The following is a 21200-nucleotide window of genomic DNA, read 5'->3' on the forward strand; positions in this document are numbered from 1 at the left end:
TCCCTCCTGCTCCTTCTCAGAGCTCACAGCCTGGTCAACCTGACATCAGTGGGGGAGGGACAAGCTGTGCAGGAGCACAAACATGGAGACAGCCTGCAGCACAGACAAGTCACATGTTTTTTGAAATGCATGCAAACCAAAGTCCAGCCCCTGTGACTACCCCAGGATTTTGTCAGGGTGAAAGGAGTAAGTTATAACACACAATTATAGTGTAATACAAATGCTTAGGAAAGGCAGAGAGGCATTTTTGCACTGCAGGTGTCATGGGCTTTTATAATCTGTCTTTAGTGAAAATGAGGTCCCTGGTGACAGGTTCCCTTTAAGCAGTTCCTCTGTGCTTTATCCTAAAATTTTCAAAGTGCATGTCACAAGATAAAGTTTGGGCTAAGGGCTCTGTCACATTTGTATAGTTTTTCACGTTTGTGGATGAATGATGTCCGTGGATGCCTCTAAAAACCTCTCAAGCTTGTGTATTCGCTGATCCAGTAAAAATGATGAAACACGTCCTATTTTTTCACGGATGCGGATAACGGAAGGCAATAGAAGTTTATGGGTCGGCAAAAAAAACTGATCAAATATCGGGGGGTTTTTTTCACTGATGAGGCTGAAAAACCAGGTGTGATGTTTTCAAAGCAATGTTAAATCCTCAGGGTTTTTTTTCACACAAAATGGATGCATCCCGGAGACAAAACAGAAGAAAAAACAAGACACAACGGATGCGCAACAGAAGCTGGGCACCACCGGCAGTGTGAAAGAGCCCTTAGAGAACTGTGTTATCATTAACACCACCAATTTCTAGCACCCACGTGGCAATTTACTAATTTCTCTGAAGAATTGCAGAGGGACATTGCAATGTATTATAATTTCATAATGCATACAAGCAGTGGCGCAACTAGAAGCTGATAGGCCCCAGTGCAAAGTCTGTGCCAGGCCCCCGACTATAATTTATGGTTTATAGTAATAGTCTTCTCATATGGTAAAGTGACACCATAAGGGCGCCCTAAACCTCTTGGGCCCAGGTGCGATCGCAACCTCTGCACCCCCTAAAGTTACGCCCCTGCACACAAGGATGACAGAGAACAAATGTTATCTTTAACTTCTATATTCAGCTTTATCCAGCCATCCATTGCACAATGAATTGAGGAGTTCAAGGGTTGTATCGCAATTAAGACTTACCCACAGAGTTGCAGAGTACAGCGCTCAGCTATCTCAAAGAAGTTTATGAAGTAGCAGCACAGATGCATGAGCAGCGCTCCATTCAAATGTAGCTTGGGACCACCGTTCTCTTAATTGGTGAGGGGTCCTGGGGTCATACTTCTTGTTTATGGATTCATATTCTTTGGAAATAATTCACACCTAGTAATAAGTGCTCTGTACATTCTACCCATGTTCATTCATGCCTCAGCTTAGCAGGGTGTTCCTTCTTTGCGTCCTACCCTGGATTCCTTACAGTAAGCTGAGATCACCCTCCGGTAGAGACTTGAGTGAAGCTTCACTCTTTGTGAAGCTGGAAGCTTGTTGCTCAGTAAACAGCCGGCAGCAAGAAGATTTCTAGCAGTTACTGAAGTCTCTGCTAAACAAATGCACAAGATGTTCACATGGCAAGAGCAGAAGGCGTAGGGAAGGCACAAGTGATATGTGCCTAAGGCTGGCGGTACACATGGCGTTTTGGACCCGCTTTTGGGCCAATTTTAAGCAGTCCTTTAAAAAATGCATGTGTTTTTTGAAAACGCATCCGTTTTTGACCCATTTTTATTAAGATAATTGGTAAAACCGGTCAAAAACGGATGGTTTTTTTTTTTGCGGACCGCTTAAAAAATGGCTCAAAAACGGTTTCAAAACGCCACGTGTACCGTCGGCCTAAAGCTATGTGCACTTGATGGGGCACATTTACTTACCCGGTCCTGTCGCTTCCCCGCTGAGGTCCGCTGGAGTTCACCATCTTCTTCCTGGTGTATGTGAGTGCATATCTTGCAACACAATTTGAGATCTTAAATCCCCCGCGTTGTTCGAATCCGTCGGATCGTACGACGGCCCTCCCCCAATTTGTGTGGTGTGAAAGCCGACGCTGATGCGGCAAAATCCAATCGCGTGCGCCAAAAACCCCAGTTAAATGCGCCGCCAAAAGTAAAGATTCGGGAAACCCGATGGAAATGCGTTCCGCGGATCTAGTAAATGTGCCCCAATATATGTGACTGAGGCTATGTGCACTTAATATAGGGCCACAAACAGCGGATTTGTGGTCCACGTTATCGGTGTGTGAGGTCCACTCATGTGCCGATGACAGTAGAAAAAAGTGGCCCAACTCAGGAAAAAATAGGACCTGCACCACAATATGTGGCTCAGGTAGTTGGCTTATGCACAGGAGTCGTGGAAACGAGAGAAGTGAGTATGAGCCCATAGAACTACCTTAGAATGCTAGTCAAATTAGGATGGCAAAACTCCACCGGGCACATTTGCTTACCCCGTCCCCGGAGTTCACCGAAAGTGCATTGTCCAACGATAATGCACTGTGCTGCGATTCACTACGATTGTGTGCCTGATATCCTGCAGGTGTCGCCTCCCCGCTCAGGTTCCGATGGAGTTCACCTTCTTCTTCCTGGTGCAGGTAAGTGCCTGGGCTTGTGACACAATTTGAAAGTTAAATCCCGCACTCAATCTGAATCAGTCTGATCGTCCGAAGGCCAAGCCCCCTAAATTGTGTCGCATTGAAGCCAGCGCAGCTGCGCCAAAAAATGATCTTGTGTACCAAAATCCCAGCGCAGACACTTGTTAAATACCTGTGCAAGCCATACAATCCCCGAAAAAGGCGAACAGTCAGATGAAAATGTGCAGCGCGACCCTTAGTAAATGAGCCCCCATGTGTCAGCTGGATTTATGGACCTGATACTAAGAAGCTGAGTCAGGTTTGGGCCAGTTAATACTGGCAACACATAGATTTATCACCATCCTGTAGTGACAGCAGCATTATACATCCCAACCGTTCAAGATTTAGTCAGAAAGTCTGCGATTTTCAAGTATTCCTGCTGTCCTGGGCATTCTTAAGATACAATAAAGTTCAATGAATGGTGAAGCAAGGAGCTATCAACTCTTTGCTCCAGCATTAAGGTGCGAATTGACGATGCAGCCGTGGGGTATTTGTGATGTGGCCGGTCACATAAGCTGTGATGATAATTCATAAAAAAAAATATTATTTAGTGACAGTTCCATGTTAACGGAACATTAAACTGTAACTAAATAATAATTTTGTAATTAATTGTCATCACAATTCCGTAAAGTATGTGGCCGATGGCATCCCAACCACATAATGGTCATACCATCTATTTGTACCCTTTATAATAATTCCTTTATTTATATAGTGCACACAGATCTTCCCAAATCAGTCCCTTTCCCCAATGGGCCTTACAATCTAATCAACCTACCAGTAAGTGTGGGAGGAAACCCACGCAAACACAGAGAGAACATACAAACTCTTTGCAGATGTTGACCCTTGGACTTGAACCCAGGACCCCAGCGCTGCAAGGCTGTAATGCTAACCACTAAGCCAGCAGGTTCCCCTTAAGACACCATGCTACGCTTAGACCTCTACTGTCGTGGAAGGCCCAATATGAAGACAGCAAAGCCACACAAAGCTGTGGCAGAGAAGACTGGAGGAAAGCTACTGTGGGCTAACAGGAAAAGGTGAATTTTTAAAGAAAATCTTCCATCAGGAATCTACTTACTTAGTAGATCCTGACAATATATGCTTCTTTTTTATTTTCTAAAATGTACCCTATGGGAGAGATTTATCATAAGTCTCTGAGAGCAGAACTGTTCTAGTCACCCATGACAACCAATCAGAGCTCAGCTTTCATTTTCCCACAGCCGTGGGATTGGAAAATTGGAAATTGGTTTCCATGGGCAACTAGACTAGTTTTACCTCAGAAATGTGATGATAAATCTCCCATATAATGCCAAAGCAGCTGAAATGCAATGTAACCTCAGCATGTGATCAAGGCTAAAAGCTTTGGAATGCGTCAAAAAGACGTGACGCATCGCATAGTGTGAAAGCACCCTGAAGATGCAGCTACAGAAATAAAAGACATTATAAATTGGTGCACCATATTTTTCGGACTATAAGGCGCACAAAAAATCCTTAGATTTTCCCAGAAATCAAAGGTGCGCCTTATAGTCCAATGCGCCTTATATATGAACCGTGTTTACAGACAACATCTGCATTGAACTGTGCACAGGTCTGCCACCTGCTGGTCATTCATCCTTATAATCAGGTGCGCCTTATAATCCGGTGCACCTTATATATGAACCTAGACGTTTTAGCAGGCATTTATTGATGGTGCGCCTTTTAATCCGGTGTGTCTTATAGTCCGAAAAATACGGGTATTATTTGTTGGTGGGGCATATTATGGCGGCATTATAACATGAACCACAAAAATACATCCATTTGTAATGCCTTGACCTACTATAATACCACACATTTAGCTCTAGTCAGCAAAACAGGATTTGACACAATTTTACAGCAAGAAAGTAGATGTCATGTGGTGTACTCCTGACGTTTTTACAGAGGGTGCACCTGGACTGGTGGAGACGGCTAGTAGTCGCAAAGGGGTAATGACCAGTATTGCACTTTAAGGGGAGGAGGTTTACTGCAGTGCACTTACCTCCTCCCCCCTTTTTGTTTCTGTATTTAAGGAGGAGCGAGTCTCCTCCTTCTTCCTCTCTGGACTCCGTACACACAAGAAGCAGTCCCTCCCTCCCTCCCTAAGTTAAGGATTGTTTACTGTTTTGAAAATTCTGTGTTTTGTAGTTTTGAAGTCACAGCTGGCAGAAAAATGGAGATCGGAGATTGGTGCCTTGCTCGTCTGGCTGACTTGCCATCTGGGAGTCCAGATGGGCAAAGGGCAGTCCCGAGCCGTTTTACCTTCAGATGAAGATTTTTCTATAAAGTGCCTACCGTTTTATATTTATGTTTTGAGAAAATTGTTAAATAATATATAATAAAGCTGTGATCAGTTTTCCACCACCCAACATGAGCCTCGATTTTAAGTGTTATGCGCGTTTAAAATGATAAGTGGTTAAATGTGTTTTAATGTTGATGAAAAGTGCTGGATTTGCCATAATTTGAAGTGTGGGTAAGTTTAGCATTACACCAGTCTGTCATGAATGGGACCCTCTGAAGCATGTAGATGTAGCCTGAGGGGGTTCGTGTAGCCTGAGGGGTTCGTGTAGCCTGAGGGGGTTCGTGTAGCCTGAGGGGGTTTCTGTAGCCTGAGGGGGTTCCTGTAGCCTGCTTCCTGCAAGCCCAGCGACATCATGTTTCTTACAATCAGGTCAGCGGTACACACCTATAATACCGCTCCCACAGCAAACAAGACAAAGTAATATTCCTGGACAAATAAACCAGGTCCACGATTCCTTTAGATTTGCTTATTAACAAGATGTGCCAGAAATGCAGGATCAGCGGCTCGAGTACTGGGGCACCGCTTGTCCACACTACAGGGGTCTTGTTACATGATACAATTCAACCACTTGTTACTAGAAATAGTAAAGTAAAAAGTGGGGGGTTCAGGAGACATTTACACTAGGATGCAGTGTGACATATGGGATTAAAGGGGTTATCCACAGACAAACATGGCAGCGCCACGCCTGACCATGCTTGGTGCCGGTACTGTAGTTCAGCTGTATGGGAATTATGCAGTTTAGTCGCAATGATCAGGAAAAGAGAGAGTTTTTGAAAGAAAATAGCCATATTTTTCAGCCCCTGGACAACCCCTTTAAGATTAGGGAATATTGTGCAGAAAAAGGCATGGATTTTGTTGCTACTGTATTGTGTACAGTCAACCCTCAGGGCGCGTTTACACGATGCATTGCTTCACATTTTTTTATGCGTTTTTGACGCATTCAAAAGGCTTCAGCCTTGATCACATGCTGAGGTTACATTGCGTTTACATTTGCTAGGGCCGTGGTCACACGTACCGCTAGGCATCCACCATAACGCGACGCTAGCGCACAGGGGGAGGTCCTCGGCCCAAACGCACATGCGTTCCAGGGAAACGCATGCGATTGATAAGCCGTTTCCCTGGAAACGCATTTGCATTTGGGCCGAGGACCGCCCCCTGTGCGCTAGCGTCGCGTTAGGAAAGGACGCCTATTGGTACGTGTGACCGCGGCCTAAAATGCAAAGTAACCTCAGCATGTGGTCAAGGCTGAAACCTTTTGAATGCGTCAAAAACGCATCAAAAATCACATCATGTAAATGCGCCCTCAAGAGTTTATCCATTTTACAGCACCAATGGTTCACATGCCAGTTAAAATGCTCCCAATGTCTTTTTTTCCATCCAAAATCCCCATCAGTGTATTGTGCCATCATGTCTGACATCACAACCAAAACCACATGGTCTCATTAGCATTTTTAGCGATTGGAGGTATACATTTTGATGATATAGTCACACGTCCCGCTACCATTCTCTGGAAACGCATATGTGATCGGGCCAAGGCCCGCCCCTGTGTGCTAGCGTCACATTATCAACACAACACCACTGAAATGTGTGACCGCGGCCATAGGTTGGTGCCACATGTAACGCTTAGGCTGGCGCCACACGTAGCGCTTTGTTTGCGCTTGCAAACGCAAACATAGACAAAGTCGCGCCCACCGGGACGGGCCGCGGCCCGATCGCATCAGCGTTTCTATGGAAACGCATGTGATCGGGAACGAGCCGCCGCTGTTTTGCATTAAATTAAAGCAAGACAACCGCGGCTCATGCCCGATCGCAGGCGTTTCCATAGAAACGCTGATGCGATCGGGCTGCGGCCCGCCCCGGTGGGTGCGGCTTTGTCTACGTTTTCAAACGCAGACACAGCGGTGCGTGTGTCATCAGCCTTTGGAATGCATCAAAAACGCATGAAAAAATGCAATGCAACGCATCGTGTGACCGCGCCCTTACTGACATATACCTCCAGACAAGAGGTTGTAGTGTATCCTTTTGTATGACACAACAGCCACAGCATTTTTGGGGGAAATTTGGTCATGTACCAGTCGTAATGGGTTTGATTTGACCCATTTTGATGTGTGAAAGTATGAATAGTCACCCACTGGCTCCTATTTTTTAACATAAAGTTAGCATAGTATACTTATACTGGCCAACAGAGGTCAAGTATTCGCTCTTTTGGTTTGGTATTGGTTGGAAATGTGATGTGAAATCCTAACACCGCCTTTAAATCTACTTTGTCTCTTTTTTGTGCCTTGTACATAGGTGTATATGCGTTTTATGTCCTTTTTGAAAACTTGTCCTAATCAGGTAAATGGAAGTAAATTGTAGCCTCCTACAGGTGGGGCCTGATGTCACTGTCAACACACAATAGGGTTCACCTGACACCTGTACAGGAATGTGACATAGCCCAGGGAAGGGCTGAAGCCGGCCAGAAGCAGAGAGCAGTGCACACACCTCAGACACCCCCCGCACTGCACAGTTGAAGCGGCGCCTCTCATTACCTTCTGCAATTTTGGATCGGCTCATTTTATAAAAAGGGGGAGCACGCCCCACCCCCAGACCTGTGCTACAGCTGGACCTTCGATGTTTTGCTAGCGGCTCAGTGCAGAGCTTCCCCCCGGAGCCCGGACATAGACGGACATGGCAGGGAAGGAGCCTCTGCTGGGCACTCTGAAAGGTTGGTAAAGCTGCGAGTGACATGGCATACGCCGAGAGACTACAAGTCCCAGCGTGCCTTGCAATGTCATGCTGCCTGCAGCTTGCTGTCAGTTTGTGATGGTGTATGACCTGTGTGGTGCACCCTGCATAGAGGTCATGGACCATACTGTAGGATAACCTGGTGCCTCCGCCCAACAACCCCCCCATCCCCCCCCCGCGGGGGAATTGGGGTGATGCCACATTTACCCCTAGTCGTTTTAATACATAGACGTTGGACTTATGTTGCAGTTTATCACAGTAACTGTCTCCATTGCAAAAGTTTTTTTTTTTTCGTGAATTTGTATAGTAAAGTTGCAGTTTTGTAATAATTGTCACAATTATTGCTACATCTGTATTACTTGTGCTCTACATGTGCCTTACAGCAATAGGGCAACGAAACGGGCAGCCCCACCAGGTACCCATGTATTGGTGGCGGTTTTCCTTTGCATTGTCCCAATAATCCATAATATTAGTCCATAATATTGACTGTTTAGAGAGTTTATCCTATGAGGATTACTGGCCACATAGTCGGGTAGGGTGGCTGACATAGAGGCAGCCGGGGTGCCCCCACCTCTAAAGCAGTGGCCCCCCTGTAGTAGAGGCAGTGACGGCCTCTCTGTCCCAGATATACTAAAAGTGTCTTGTGCCTTCTTTTGCTAGATTTTGACTGTCAAAAATATACAGAGACGGCCACATTGATGCAGGTAGAGGTGCAGGACAGTATTAGGGTGATGTCACACGTTCAGTTTTTCAGATGCAGTTTTTGATGCCCAAACCAGGAATGGAGTAAAAGTAGGAGGAGGAGCAGCACCTTTCAATTATTTGTCTCACCCATTATGATCCACACCTGCTTTTGGCTTCAAAAACTGTATCTGAAAAACTGAACGTGTGCCATCACCCTTAGTCTGCCCTTTTAGCTTCTTCTCAAAGGTCATTGTCAGACAATGCGTTGCTATACACTGACACTTCTGTGATGAATGTATAACAGTAGTTTTCTCTTCCAGCTTGTGTCCTGGGGTTGCAGTCAGTCGGTACAGATCCTATTCAGGATGACTCTCCTCATATCACCCCACTATGTGACACCATAGAGATGATCCTGCGCAAAGGGCTAAAGAGTAAGTACTATGACAAAAAATAACTTATACAGAGGCTCTCTGTTTTTAGGTACATGAGATATATCCTGACAATCTCCCTTCCAGAGAGACTCTAAGGGTAATGCCACACATGGCGTTTTGAACTTGTTTTTGGTCCGTTTTTAAGCAGTCTGTTAAAAACGCATGCATTTTTGAAAACACATCCGTTTTTGACAGGTTTTACCTATTATCTTCATTAAAACTGGTCAAAAACGCATACGTTTGTTGAAGGACTGCTTATAAACGGGCCAAAAACGCCACGTGTGTCATCACCCTAAGGGTATCTGCACACATTACGGGATGCTGTAGGATTTACCCTGGCGGTAATCCTGTAGCTATGCCATCAGCATCACAAACAAACCGAAATTTTTCTGTAAGTCCACTACAAGATTTGCCACAATGTGTGCGGATATCTTTACATAGAGCCCTTTCGTTGGATTAGCACCTGCAGAGAAATGCTATCAATAGCTTCCTCAGGTTCTAATAACTTGAGTAGAATTTTTTTATTTTTACTGTTCTTGCATGTAAAAAATCCTGCTCTACGAGGATGCAGAACATGTACCGTTGTCTTCCAGGTGGTGTTCTTGGATTGAAGAGAAGAGATTACTGGCATTGGATTGAGGAGCTTCCACAACATGATACCTGTGGCAGGTGTGAACTGAAAACATACATTGCTGATAATAGATAATTCCAAAAATTGACGAAGATAATCTAGCAGTGTGTTAAAGTTTTCAATGTTTATTCTTCAGATATAAGCACATTTTTGACATGTAGCACATAACTGAAGCATTTGGAGCTTAGGGTGTTGCTACACATGGCGTTTTGAAACCGTTTTTGGTCCGTTTTCCAAATTTGCGCAATAAAAAACGGACAAAAACGTATGCGTTTTTTAAGAGTGCTTAAAAACTGACCAAAAACAGTTTCAAAACAACATGTGTGGCATCACCCTTAGTCATAGCCTAAGTAGCTACACACGAACAAACAATACATACACATAGGTACCCAAAAAAAAACAAAAACCTTTCACACACATCTCCTGATGAATGTCTCCAGTTAACAAGATGCTCTCACAACCTACATAACGAAAGGGGGAAAACCTGATAATAGGTCACGAGGCCTTAAAAAGCCAGGATATGAGGTTAAAACACTCCAATAATCCATTGATATTTAAATAATGTACAAGTATTTAGATTAGCAGATTGTTCTCCAAACCCATTGATTTTAGTGAGACCGATGAAACCCCTGTTGTCATTTTAAAGTGGTAGTCCGGAGGTTCAAAAATATGATTGCTTTATTCCAAAAAATAACGTCACACCTGACCATGGGTATTGAGTGCTACTGCAACTAAATTCCCTTCATCTTAATACAGCAGAGCTGCAATATCGGCAGCATATGTGTTCTCACCTGTGGCATGTTGAGTATCAACTTAATTGGGCCCCAGTAATTTAAGAGACAATATAAGCTGCCCATACACATAAAAGGAAATCTACCATTTGTTTTCATGCATTATGAACCAAACATACCTTAAGAATGCTGTAGCTACACTGATGCAGAAACATATCTTGTTTAATTCCTGATCCGAGTGATTTTGCTCAAAAAACAATTATAAAATTCAGCACCTTGGGAAAGCTGGATTGCTTCAGCCTGCCATGCATAGGCACATTACTGTCCAGACAGGAGTAATCAACCAGAGCTGGATCACTTATACACAGAAGCTGGGAGATGGTGCAGTGATTGATTACTTCTGCCTGCCAGGGACAACATTCTCTGAAGCTGTGCATAATTAGGGTGAGGGTGCGACCACCAGTTTTTCAGATGTAGTTTTTTAAGCCAAAAGCAGGTGTGGATCATAATGGGAAAGACTTATCATTATGACGTGCTGCTCCTCCTCTCTTTTTACTCCACTCCTGCTTTGGACATCAAAAACTGCATCTGAAAAACTGAACGTGTGGACGCACCCTAAGAGGAGAGTGGTGGGGCAGCCACATGAGCCATAGAGCTTCATTATCATAATTTTATAATTGGTAAATGGCCATGTTAAAAGAATCCAATGATTAAAACTGATGTTTAATACATATGTTTCATTGTATGATAATTCTCCTAATAATTTTTTGTTGTTTTGATAGGCTCCCTCATATTTCTGTCATGATCGAGAAGACTCTGGCCTGTCCAAAGACGTTAACCGCACAGGGACGAGGCCGATATTTTCTGCGCATGGCCCTTAGTAGGAAAGCTTTAGCAGCCACTCTCCAGCATTTGCAGCACACACACCGATTACTTGAGGTGAGTCTTAGAAGTTGTTCACCAGCTTCATGGGATTCACTATCGTCAATGTCTTGGGCATTTTATCCCGTCATCTAGTATAGTGGGGTCAAAAACCCAAAACATCTGTCTAACCTAAACCAGCCTAAGCGAAGACACCCATCTGTAATATGCATACTTCCTTTAGTCTCCATTTCCATAACCATTGTTTGAGTGGAAATTTGGACAGGAGCTGCAGCGCTATTTTTTTTTCCTATATCAAGTAAAAGTTATCTGAAATCAATGGACATATTAATGGATGCCTTAGCCTTCCATTTTTACCAATTTAGTGATGTAAGATAATAAAGGAGCTGATGTGAAATGGGTCATAGGACCAGTTCAGATTTCAGTTTTTTCATCAGTTTTTTTTATGTATCAGTTATTGTGATCAAACATTCGAATTGTGATTGAATACCCAGAACAGGTGCAGAACTTTCCATTATACCCTTTACCTGTGTAATCTCATGAGTTTTTACAGCAATAATTGTGGGCTAAAAGCAGGAATGGAATATGGTTAGGTTCACACCTGCATTTGGCTCTTTTTCTTTCACTATTACAGATGCGTGACAGAAGGTGCATTATAGTCTATGGGCAACAGAAAGTGAATGGAGGACCTTCTGTTCACCTTCTGTTTTTAGGTTTCTTTATGCTCTCCTTAAACAGAGAGTATAGCGGAAAGCCCAGGCACAAGTGAACTGGGCCTAGCTGCGATATCAATGCATATACAGTAACACTCATACATCTCCAGGAGAAATAACAGAGGAATGCCACACAGTTATACATGTGAATGTAAGAATTTATTTCCCTAAACTGTACATAATCACTATTTTCGTAAAAGGAAATGTACCATCATGATAAACCAGGGGCACTTAAGCACAGCAGAGGTGCCTGGATCTATGAGTATCTTCTTATATTTGTTATCCACTGCCTCCTTCCTTCTAAAAGCAACTTTAATAATTATGCTAAAAAGTAAGAAGGCCTCTACCAGAGCCCCTCCATGCACTGTCTAATCTCCTCCCGTCCCACTGTGTCCTGCTGTGGTGAGATTATTCCAGGAAGAGGGGTGGGGGAAGTGCTGATGAAGCAGGGGGGAGGGTGAGACCAATGTAACAGCCTGTGAAGACCAAGCACAGATGGGCTATGGCAGAGCCCTTATGGCTCATTAGCATAATTGTAAAAGTTTATTTTAAAAGAAGAAGGCCATGGATAACAAATATCAGAAGACTACAGTCATGGTTCCTGGATCTCTGAGTAAGTGTCCTTGGTTTATTGTGCTTGATTTTGATGGCAGATTTTCTTTAATGTCTCATGGTAATATAATGTGTTTAAGTGACATTGTAAATGGTGTAAAACTAAAAAAACAATGGTAAAAATGAAGAAAATAAACCCCTTTATTAACCCCTTAACGCTCTGCGCCGTAGCTCTACGGCGCAGAGGTATAAGGGATGTATGAAGAGGGCTCACGGGCTGAGTCCTCTTCATACAGAGGTGGGGGTTTTTGCATTTTACACAAAACCCCCACCGCTAATAACCGCGGTCGGTGCTTGCACCGATCGCGGCTATTAACCCTCTAAACGCCGCCCGCAAAGTCGCGGGCGGCGTTTAAAAGACGGCGGCGCGCGGGCACCGCCATCTTTTTTTCGATCGCCACGCCCCCGAACATCATCGGGGGGCGGCGATCGGTTACCATGGTAGCCTCGGGTCTTCTTTTGACACGAGGCTACATGGTTTATGCAGGTTCGTTACAATGAGCCAGTGGCTCATTGTAATGTAAGACCTGCAAAAACGCCATATATTGCAATACAGTAGTATTGCAGTATATGGTAGGAGCGATCTGACCATCTAGGGTTAATGTACCCTAGATGGTCTAAAAAATAGTGAAAAAAAAAAGAAAAAAAAAAGTTTAAAAAATAAAAAAAATTAATAAAATATTAAAAGTTCAAATCACCCCCCTTTCCCTAGAACGGATATAAAACATAACAAACAGTAAAAATCACAGACATATTAGGTATCGCCGCGTCCCAAAATGCCCGATCTATCAAAATATAAAAACGGTTACGGCCGGCGGTGACCTCCGAGGCGGGAAATGGCGCCCAAATGTCCGAAATGCGACTTTTACACCTTTTTACATAACATAAAAAATGAAATAAAAAATGATCAAAATGTCACACAGACCTCAAAATGGTAGCAATGAAAACGTCGCCTCATTTCGCAAAAAATGACCCCTCACATCTCCGTGCGCCAAAGTATGAAAAAGTTATTAGCGTCAGAAGATGGCAAAAAAATTTTTTTTCTTTTTTGTACACATTCGTTTAATTTTTGAAAATGTATTAAAACACAATAAAACCTATATAAATTTGGTATCACCGCGATCGCACCGAACCAAAGAATAAAGTAGGCATGTTATTTGGAGCGAAGATTGAAAGTCGTAAAAACTGAGCCCACAAGAACGTGACGCACATGCGGTTTTTTTTCAATTTTTCCACATTTGGAATTTTTTTTCAGCTTCGCAGTACACGGCATGTTAAAATAAATAACATCACGGGAAAGTAAAATTTGTTACGCACAAAATAAGCCCTCACACAGGTCTGTACACGGAAAAATGAAAAAGTTATGGATTTTTGAAGTTGGAGAGCGAGAAATCAGCCGAAAAACCCTGCGTCCTTAAGGGGTTAATATCTACAAGGAGACGCAGACTCTTGTCCACTTTGCAGAATTGATCAAGAAATATCTTTATATCCTATATTAATATAGGGCCTCGCCTTCTATGCTGGTCAATGTAGTATTAGACAGTCTGATCCCTGTCAACCCAATATTACTTATTACATCCCTCCTCTGACTTGTGTCCTTTTATTGCAGTGGTACGACCCATTTTTCTCAGTACTGGGAAATGAGGAGCATATGGGTAATGCATCTTATTTCACTAGTTACTTAGTAGTTCCTTTTAGTTATCATGTATTTTAGTTTCCTCTGTGATTCCTTTTATAGAGCCTTTCCTCTCTTTGCTGATGGTGATCTCCCAGAGCACTTTTAATCTTGATTTGCAGGTAAGTCAAGTTCTGTATAGAAGGATAGAAGGGGATTTCCCATCTAAACAATTTATAATGTATCCACAGAATATGTCATAAATGGATGACAAATCTAGGTGCTATTTCACATCTATCTCGGAGACATGTTTATTCAATTGTCTGCTACCCAATTAATACAGATCTATAGTAATACATGGCTATTGTCCTTTCTCATCAGAACTCTAGCTTCCTGGATGAGAGCTGGCTTCTACCTGTAAGTATGCATTGATTTTCTACAAATTGTATGTGATGAATGTTCATTGGGAGAACGAACCCCTTTATCTATAAAGAAAATGCATATTGATTGTATCATTGTCAATGAGAAGAAGCCATGTTGATACTAATGCTTATTACCCTCAGGTGTGTGCCACCTACCAGACAGTGCCATGCCGAGAACTAGGAATGGTATTGAGGTAAGAACTTTGCAGACCTGTCATAATATGACTACACCCTTTAAAATGTTGTCACCAATGGCAACACATTTTGATGCTGATGTCACCCAACGACTGTACTCCAGCGGCGGGTCACTCTGATCTCACCCACGTACAGCCACTCCCTGCAGAACAGCATTACTAACAGGTTTAGCTAGTTCTGTCAGGGCAGCAGATTAATTCCCTTCCGCCCTGGCAAACTTTTACCTATTCAGCTTTATTTCTCATTAAGGGGTTAAAGCGCTGACTGTAGAGCACATGTAATTACTGGCCTATATACAGGTAGGTGTATAAGCCAAATAAAGCTCCTTTACACTTTATTCAAGTTATATAAAGGGGTTTCCCACTAATATATATAGATATGTGTAAGTGTGTGGTGTGTGTGTGTATGTATATATATATATCTATATCACACTCTCCCCATGTACATCAAATTAGTTCCTGATCCCTGAGGATCTGTCCGCAAAGACTCAGTGATCATGAGAATGGGGGTCTGCAAGGGGTCAACCAACGCTCCATTCACTTATCTGGCACCGCTATATTTTGTAGTCCCATAGAAGTGATTGCAATGTAGTTGAACATGCGCCCCAATGCTTGAAAGCCCCCCGTTGTTTTGATCATTAGGCTCCCATTGATCTGGAGAGGGGACATGTATTTAGAGGTGCAATCCTTTAAGTATAACATTTAAGTAATAGCGTGGAAGGAGTGTTCTCATGTATAACATTTATGACACACATACAGGATATGTCCATCTCTTGGACCTGCACCTATTTAGAGAAAAGGAGTTTGCCCACCTCCCTCCTCACCACCAGGTGCAATGCAAAGTTTTCTGCCCTGCAAGACCACATTCAAGTGATGCAAATAGCAGAGCACATACACTCAACCATTTGTAACACTCTCATAGACATCAATGAAGAGTGCTGCAAACTGTATTCAACGCAGCAGTGTAAAAGGAGGTCAGTAGATCCTCGACATAGGGTCTATTGTGTATTTTATGAGGTATTTTGTGGTTATAAATGTTAAAGGACATCAACTGCCAGGATGAAGGATTGTAAACCAAGCACACACTCTGGCAAGATCTGCTCTACTTTTAGCTTCTTATGCTCTGTTTGTTTTGTTTTAAAGCCTTTTAAAATTATGCACATGAGCCTGAGGGGCATCAGGCTCCATTAACACCTATGAAACACAGAGCCCCTTGGGCTAATTTGCATAATTTTAAAAGCCCTTAAAAAAAAAAAAAAAAAACAGGGCATAAGAAGCTAAAAGTTGAACAGATCCTGCCAGAGGGTGCACACCAGTACGTCAGTGTGCTTGGTGTACAATCCTTCATCCTGGGGGTAGATGTCTTTTTTAAACAAAATGCCAAAAGTGGTGCAGATTGCTCTTCATATCAGCCTACGTACAGAAGGCATTTGCCCCTATATATAAATCAAAGAAGACGTTGATCCTTGCCAATCTATTTGCAGCTCTCTTCCTGCAGATAATCAATCATGGCCCATAACTGCTTAAAGGGGTTTACCAGTGGCTTTAAAACTAATCACTATATAGCTTTCCAGTTTTCCCCACTCGCTGAGCTGCAGTCTTCCATATGCCAGATATCATGGGGCGCTGAAAGTAAAACTGACTTTTATTCCATTGTTGAGCCATACATAACAGTATTTTTTCTATGCACACCATATGGTAACGACAGTATATATTCATTGCACAGTATATGTTTTATATCTTATACCACTCTATATAATAGCAGAGCTTGCTGCTTTAATAGTTGTAGTAGAGGTAATATGCAACACCTTATGTATTTATGTGATCCTAAAGTTCCCTGTGAAGTGACTAGTGGGCATGCAACAGTCCAGGGTTACATTGTGTTTTATTCCCAGGTATCTGGAGGGCCGTGTGTTTGTAGTACAGGTGCTCCCGGATAGCCAAACTGAAGTAGATGAGGTGGTCCTGGCGGGGGACATCATAGATGAAATAAACGGTGTATCGCTCAGAAATGCCTATAATGGACAGGTAAGTGGAAAGTGACCAGAACAGGATAGGGGGTAAGTGTGTGGTCAATGGGGGTCCCACTCATTGCCTACAAGCAAACAACTGGTCCACCTCAAGGGAGACTTTCATTTTCCTTTATTGGTGCAAATTCAAACATTCAAGGTTGCAATAAAATCCACAAGATCAATGTGTTTCAGGCAGATAACCTGCCCTTAAAGGGGTTTTCCCACAAAGCAAAGTTAGGGCCTATCCTGTGGAAAAGGCCTAATTTACTGATCAGTGGGGTCTCAGTGCTAAGACCCCCGCAGATCACGAGAACGACTGGTCCGACTGACCCCTCGTCGCTCCATAAGAGTAATAGAGCAATGTGAATGGCGACTCTTGCTACAATATTTTCAAAGACTGAGGGACCCCCATCCCTGTAATGGTGTGACCACCTGTGATCAAGTGCCTATCTTTATTTACATGTGTGACAATCCCTTTAAGCTAGTTTGTACTGACAGACTACTTTATTGTGTCTTTCCACTCTCTTCCCATTCATTAACCCTATTAAGGCAGGCACGGTACTAAGCAAACTCAAGGGGGAGCCGCTAATATTCCAAATAATCCGCTGGCGATGGAAAGATGGTGAGGTCTTCCGCCCCCTCATACCGTATCTTAAAGGGGTTAAAGAGCGGGTTCCTGATTTCCAACTACAGCAGAACCCCAGGAGCCTGGAGAATAGTCAGGAGCGTCCGCAGCAGGATGGAAGGTCGGGTATTAAAGTGTTTGGGGTGTTGGGGGAAGGGTCCATTGTGGTAACTAATGCCCGTGCTGCATCTGTCTCATAGGCTGCTGTATTCTGCGCTGTATCTGGGCCAAACAGATGTTGGATTGGTAAGTGGTTGGCACTTTGATATCATGCTATTGGATTTCATACTGTGCAAAGATGAAAAAGGATTTGGTGCTTTTAACTACATTAAAGATAGCAGTGGCGGTAAACCTATGGCACGGGTGCCAGAGGTGGCACTCTGAGCCCTCTCTATGGGCACCCTTGCCTTCACCCCAGCGCAGTGTTCGCCAAACTGGGCGTAAGGCCTCTTGCAGTCTCAGCACCCTAGAAGGAAGCTACAATGATAATTTGAACTTCTTTCTACTGTATTGGTGTCATCCGGTGCCGATACGATTTAAACCTGTGCCAGAGCAGGGAGTAATAAGTTACTGACTCAATTGTCACATTGGCACTTTGCAAAAAATATGTGGGTTTCGGTTGTAGGTTTGGCACCTGTTGTCTAAAAGGTTTGCCATCACTGCTATATAGTTACCGCACTGACTCTGGAAATTTGGCAGGAGGAGGTAGAAGTCGCCCTCCAGGGATAATGTTTTTATAGTATTTTCAGTCCTGAACCTTAGTAGTGTCAGTCCAAGACCCTCCTTACAATGTGCCATTGATTAGGGACCCCCCAGACGGTCATGTTAGATATCTGTCGTGTCTAACAGGGTAGTTGGTAATACTCCTTACTGCTATGCTTTAGACATTCTTCTATGAGAATGACCTCATTAAATTACTTTGCCTTTGGATAGAAAAACTTAAACCTTTTTCTTTTTTGTCATTTTAGTTTGGAGGCAAGGAAATTCTAGATGTTGGCATCACCAAGGTGCGGAAGCAGAACCGTCTTCCAAAGGTGAGTTCCATAGTGGTGCCATGTGTATATCATCCCTAAGCACTCATGCAGTGCAGGTATACATACTATATAGCACTCCATGACACTTGCATCACTTATTTCCTAGCCTTTAAATGGCACCTCTGACCTGCTCACCCCAGGCTTTCTCTGCTCCCACAGGCTGTATTGCTGGACATCAAGGAGACAGAGGTTGCAGTAAATGACAAGGAATCCTCCGAGGTGAATGATGGGACTAGAAGTTGTCTATTTCTACACTGCTTGTATCTTTCTCAGTCCTAACTCTCTGCCGTTGTGTTCTGGCAGGTCCTGTTTCATTACTCTTACCCAGAGATTTCCAGTATTGGAAGGCGGCTAGATAACAGGAAAGTTTTTGCATTGTGTGCCATGTGAGTATGGTGTCATGAGCTTATACTTGGTGGGGAGGAAGATGGGAGTGATAGTTATGGATCACACATACAATGATGTCCCATTAGGTTCTGCACTACTTGGCTATAGGTCTCCATACTTGTGCAATCATAAATGTCCTCTGGTATTTATGATGGCATAAACATCTTAGTGTGACGTACATTACATAATTGGTATCACAAGACATGCCCAGCCCTGAGGGTATGGTGCCACGCTGCATCTACCTATACAAGTCTGATTATCACTTCACGGTACAACAAGTGGCTAGTGAATAGATACCGGCCACTCTGTACAAGCATTAAGCCCTGTCCGTATGATATCTGCTTAGGAGGGGGTTTCTGTCAGTTTGGAGTTTACTCTAGTAAGAAGGGACCACTAGTAGATGATCCCATAACTCGTGTGTGGTATTACAATGTACATCTGTGACCATATTTATTTTTTTTCCCCCAAGTGCAAAAGATAAAGCCCATGATATGCCTTCCTTCGACTGCTTTGTGTTTGAAGCGCCCAGCAACAAGGAGTGTGAGGAGATAATAAAACGTATTGGTGAGTCTCAACTACACTGGCCCATGTAAAGCACAGCCATGTGTATGATCCCATAGAAATACACAGAACAATGACTAGGCACGTGTCCAACAACAATGTTTGTGTACACGTAGCCAAAATCTAGCAAGACTGTGCTGTATTGGCTCTATTTTCCAAGCTGAACACATAGGAAAGCTGGATGCACGGGAATTGTTATGTCAGTTCACAATGCCTTTAACAGGTATTAGCCTTAAGGGGTTTCCCTCACGACACAAACAAGGCCCTATCCACACTTGATGGGCGGAGGTATCAGTGATAAGACACCCCCCTCACAGATCACAAGGAGGGGGGGGGGGGTTATGCATGGCTGGGCTACCCCACCCTCTAAGGAGCTCCATTCCATAGATTTACAGGGGGGTACATGGGACACCCCATTCTTATGATCTGTAGGGGGGACTTAAATGATTTTAGTTTACTATAAACCACTTTAAAAAGGAAATCCACTATCAAAATGAAGCCTAAACCACAGACACTTAACGTGGCAGCCTTGTTACCAGAGCCCCTCTTACTGTACCTAAGTAGGAAGACTTCCACTGCTGCTGTGAGATTAAATGAGGTAGCATTAGACATTAAGGCTATGAAGATACAGCATTGTAAGTGGGATAACACCCCCTGGAGCCCTTTTGGCTCATTAGTCATGCCTGGATCTAACTTTAACCCCTTAAGGACACAGGGTTTTTTCACTGCATCAAACTACATCACATTCTTGTGGACTACGCTCCAAATAACACATCTACTTTATTCTTTGGTTCAGTAGGATTGTAGAGTTACCAAGTGTATACAGGTTTTATTGCATTTTCAAAAATTTAAACAAATGGGTATGAATTTTTTTCCATCTGACACTAACTTTTTCATACTTTAGTGTACGGAGCTGTGTGAGGGGTAATTTTTTGCAAAATGAGCAGTTTTCAGTGCTACCATTTTGAGGACTGACATTTTGATCACTTTGTCATGTAAAAGTCGCATTTGACCGCCATTTCCTGTTTTGGACGTCTGTCAGCAATAACTTTTTATATTTTGATGGATCGAGCATGTCGGGAGACATTGATACCTAATGTTTGATTTGTTTCTAACATATACTGCAATGCTACTGGATTGAAGTATATGGCATTTTTGCATATAACTCATAATGAGCCACTGGCTCATTGTAACGAATCTCCTGAAACCATGCAGCCAAGAGTCTGACAAAGACCAGAGGCTATCATGGCAACAAATGGCCAACCCAATGACATTCAGGGGAACGTCAGTCTGAAGAAACGAGGTGCCCATGCTCCGCCACGTTTTAAGTGCCGCCAGCGACTGCCAGCAGCACAGTAGCGGTTAACACCCGCTATTGTTAAAAGTACGGAGCATGGGATAGTGATGGGTCTTTGTTGCAATATGCAGCAAAGCCCATCTCTGTATGAAGAGGGCTCAGTCTGTGTGCCCCCTTCATAGCTCTGCAGTGGATATAAGTCAGAGCATGAAGGGGTTAAACTTCTAATCTTGTTATACATGGCCTTTTTAAACCCGAGTTAAGTGTTTCTTTATTATACTAATGAATTGATTTTTGTATGGTTGCTGATGTAGTGGAGGTGTTTTCAGCACATCTGCTTTAGCCTGAAGGGTAAGGGAGTGTACCAGTATCCATAAACCAATACCAGCCATATTCTAGTACAAGTAAAATGCCATCATTACCAACTACCATGTACCAGTGTCTGCACTTTGTGTAAACTTTCATGTTTTGTTCAATCAAAAGCTTGTGAAAGAATTTTTTTCAGTATATGGAATGCAAGTTTATGCCATGTTCTCTTTTTAGCGGCAGGCTTCAAGCATACAGAATGGTTTGTGTGACCCCACAAGTGGCCAGACTCCTGAATGTCCAGCCAGCACCTTCACATTTCCCCTCTTACAAATCTTTCTACTATAATAAAGAGTTTATTTTTTTTAACCATTGCAA

General features: G+C 43.2%; 1 protein-coding gene across 3 annotated transcripts; it reads left to right on the top strand.

Moving 5' to 3' along the window:
• The first annotated feature begins 7383 nt into the window (after window positions 1–7383).
• Window positions 7384–21191, top strand: LOC140064723 (uncharacterized). Of its 3 annotated transcripts, none has more exons than XM_072111892.1 (16): window positions 7384–7665; window positions 8690–8800; window positions 9394–9469; window positions 10945–11101; window positions 13979–14024; window positions 14108–14166; window positions 14366–14401; window positions 14548–14600; window positions 16496–16628; window positions 17162–17358; window positions 17438–17483; window positions 18206–18271; window positions 18431–18490; window positions 18575–18657; window positions 19128–19222; window positions 21060–21191. In XM_072111892.1, exons 1-16 carry the CDS (start codon window positions 7629–7631, stop codon window positions 21092–21094), a joined length of 1290 nt encoding a protein of 429 aa, XP_071967993.1. In that variant the 5' UTR covers window positions 7384–7628; the 3' UTR covers window positions 21095–21191. The 3 variants fall into 3 exon arrangements, with proteins under 3 accessions (XP_071967993.1, XP_071967995.1, XP_071967992.1); XM_072111894.1 differs by lacking the exon at window positions 7384–7665 and adding an exon at window positions 7705–7752; XM_072111891.1 differs by lacking the exon at window positions 7384–7665 and adding an exon at window positions 7860–7943.
• The last annotated feature ends 9 nt before the right edge of the window (window positions 21192–21200 follow it).

The sequence above is a fragment of the Engystomops pustulosus genome, chromosome 6 (genome assembly GCF_040894005.1).
Source record: "Engystomops pustulosus chromosome 6, aEngPut4.maternal, whole genome shotgun sequence".
Lineage (NCBI taxonomy): Eukaryota > Metazoa > Chordata > Amphibia > Anura > Leptodactylidae > Engystomops > Engystomops pustulosus.

Bases quoted from the DNA above. Each gene is read 5' to 3' on its own strand.
- LOC140064723 (XM_072111891.1), top strand. From the start codon at position 7,880: ATGCCACATTTACCCCTAGTCGTTTTAATACATAGACGTTGGACTTAT. The intron at 8,801-9,393 runs GTAAGTACTATG...GTTGTCTTCCAG, and splicing joins CCTGCGCAAAGGGCTAAAGA to GTGGTGTTCTTGGATTGAAG. The intron at 14,402-14,547 runs GTAAGTATGCAT...TATTACCCTCAG, and splicing joins ATGAGAGCTGGCTTCTACCT to GTGTGTGCCACCTACCAGAC.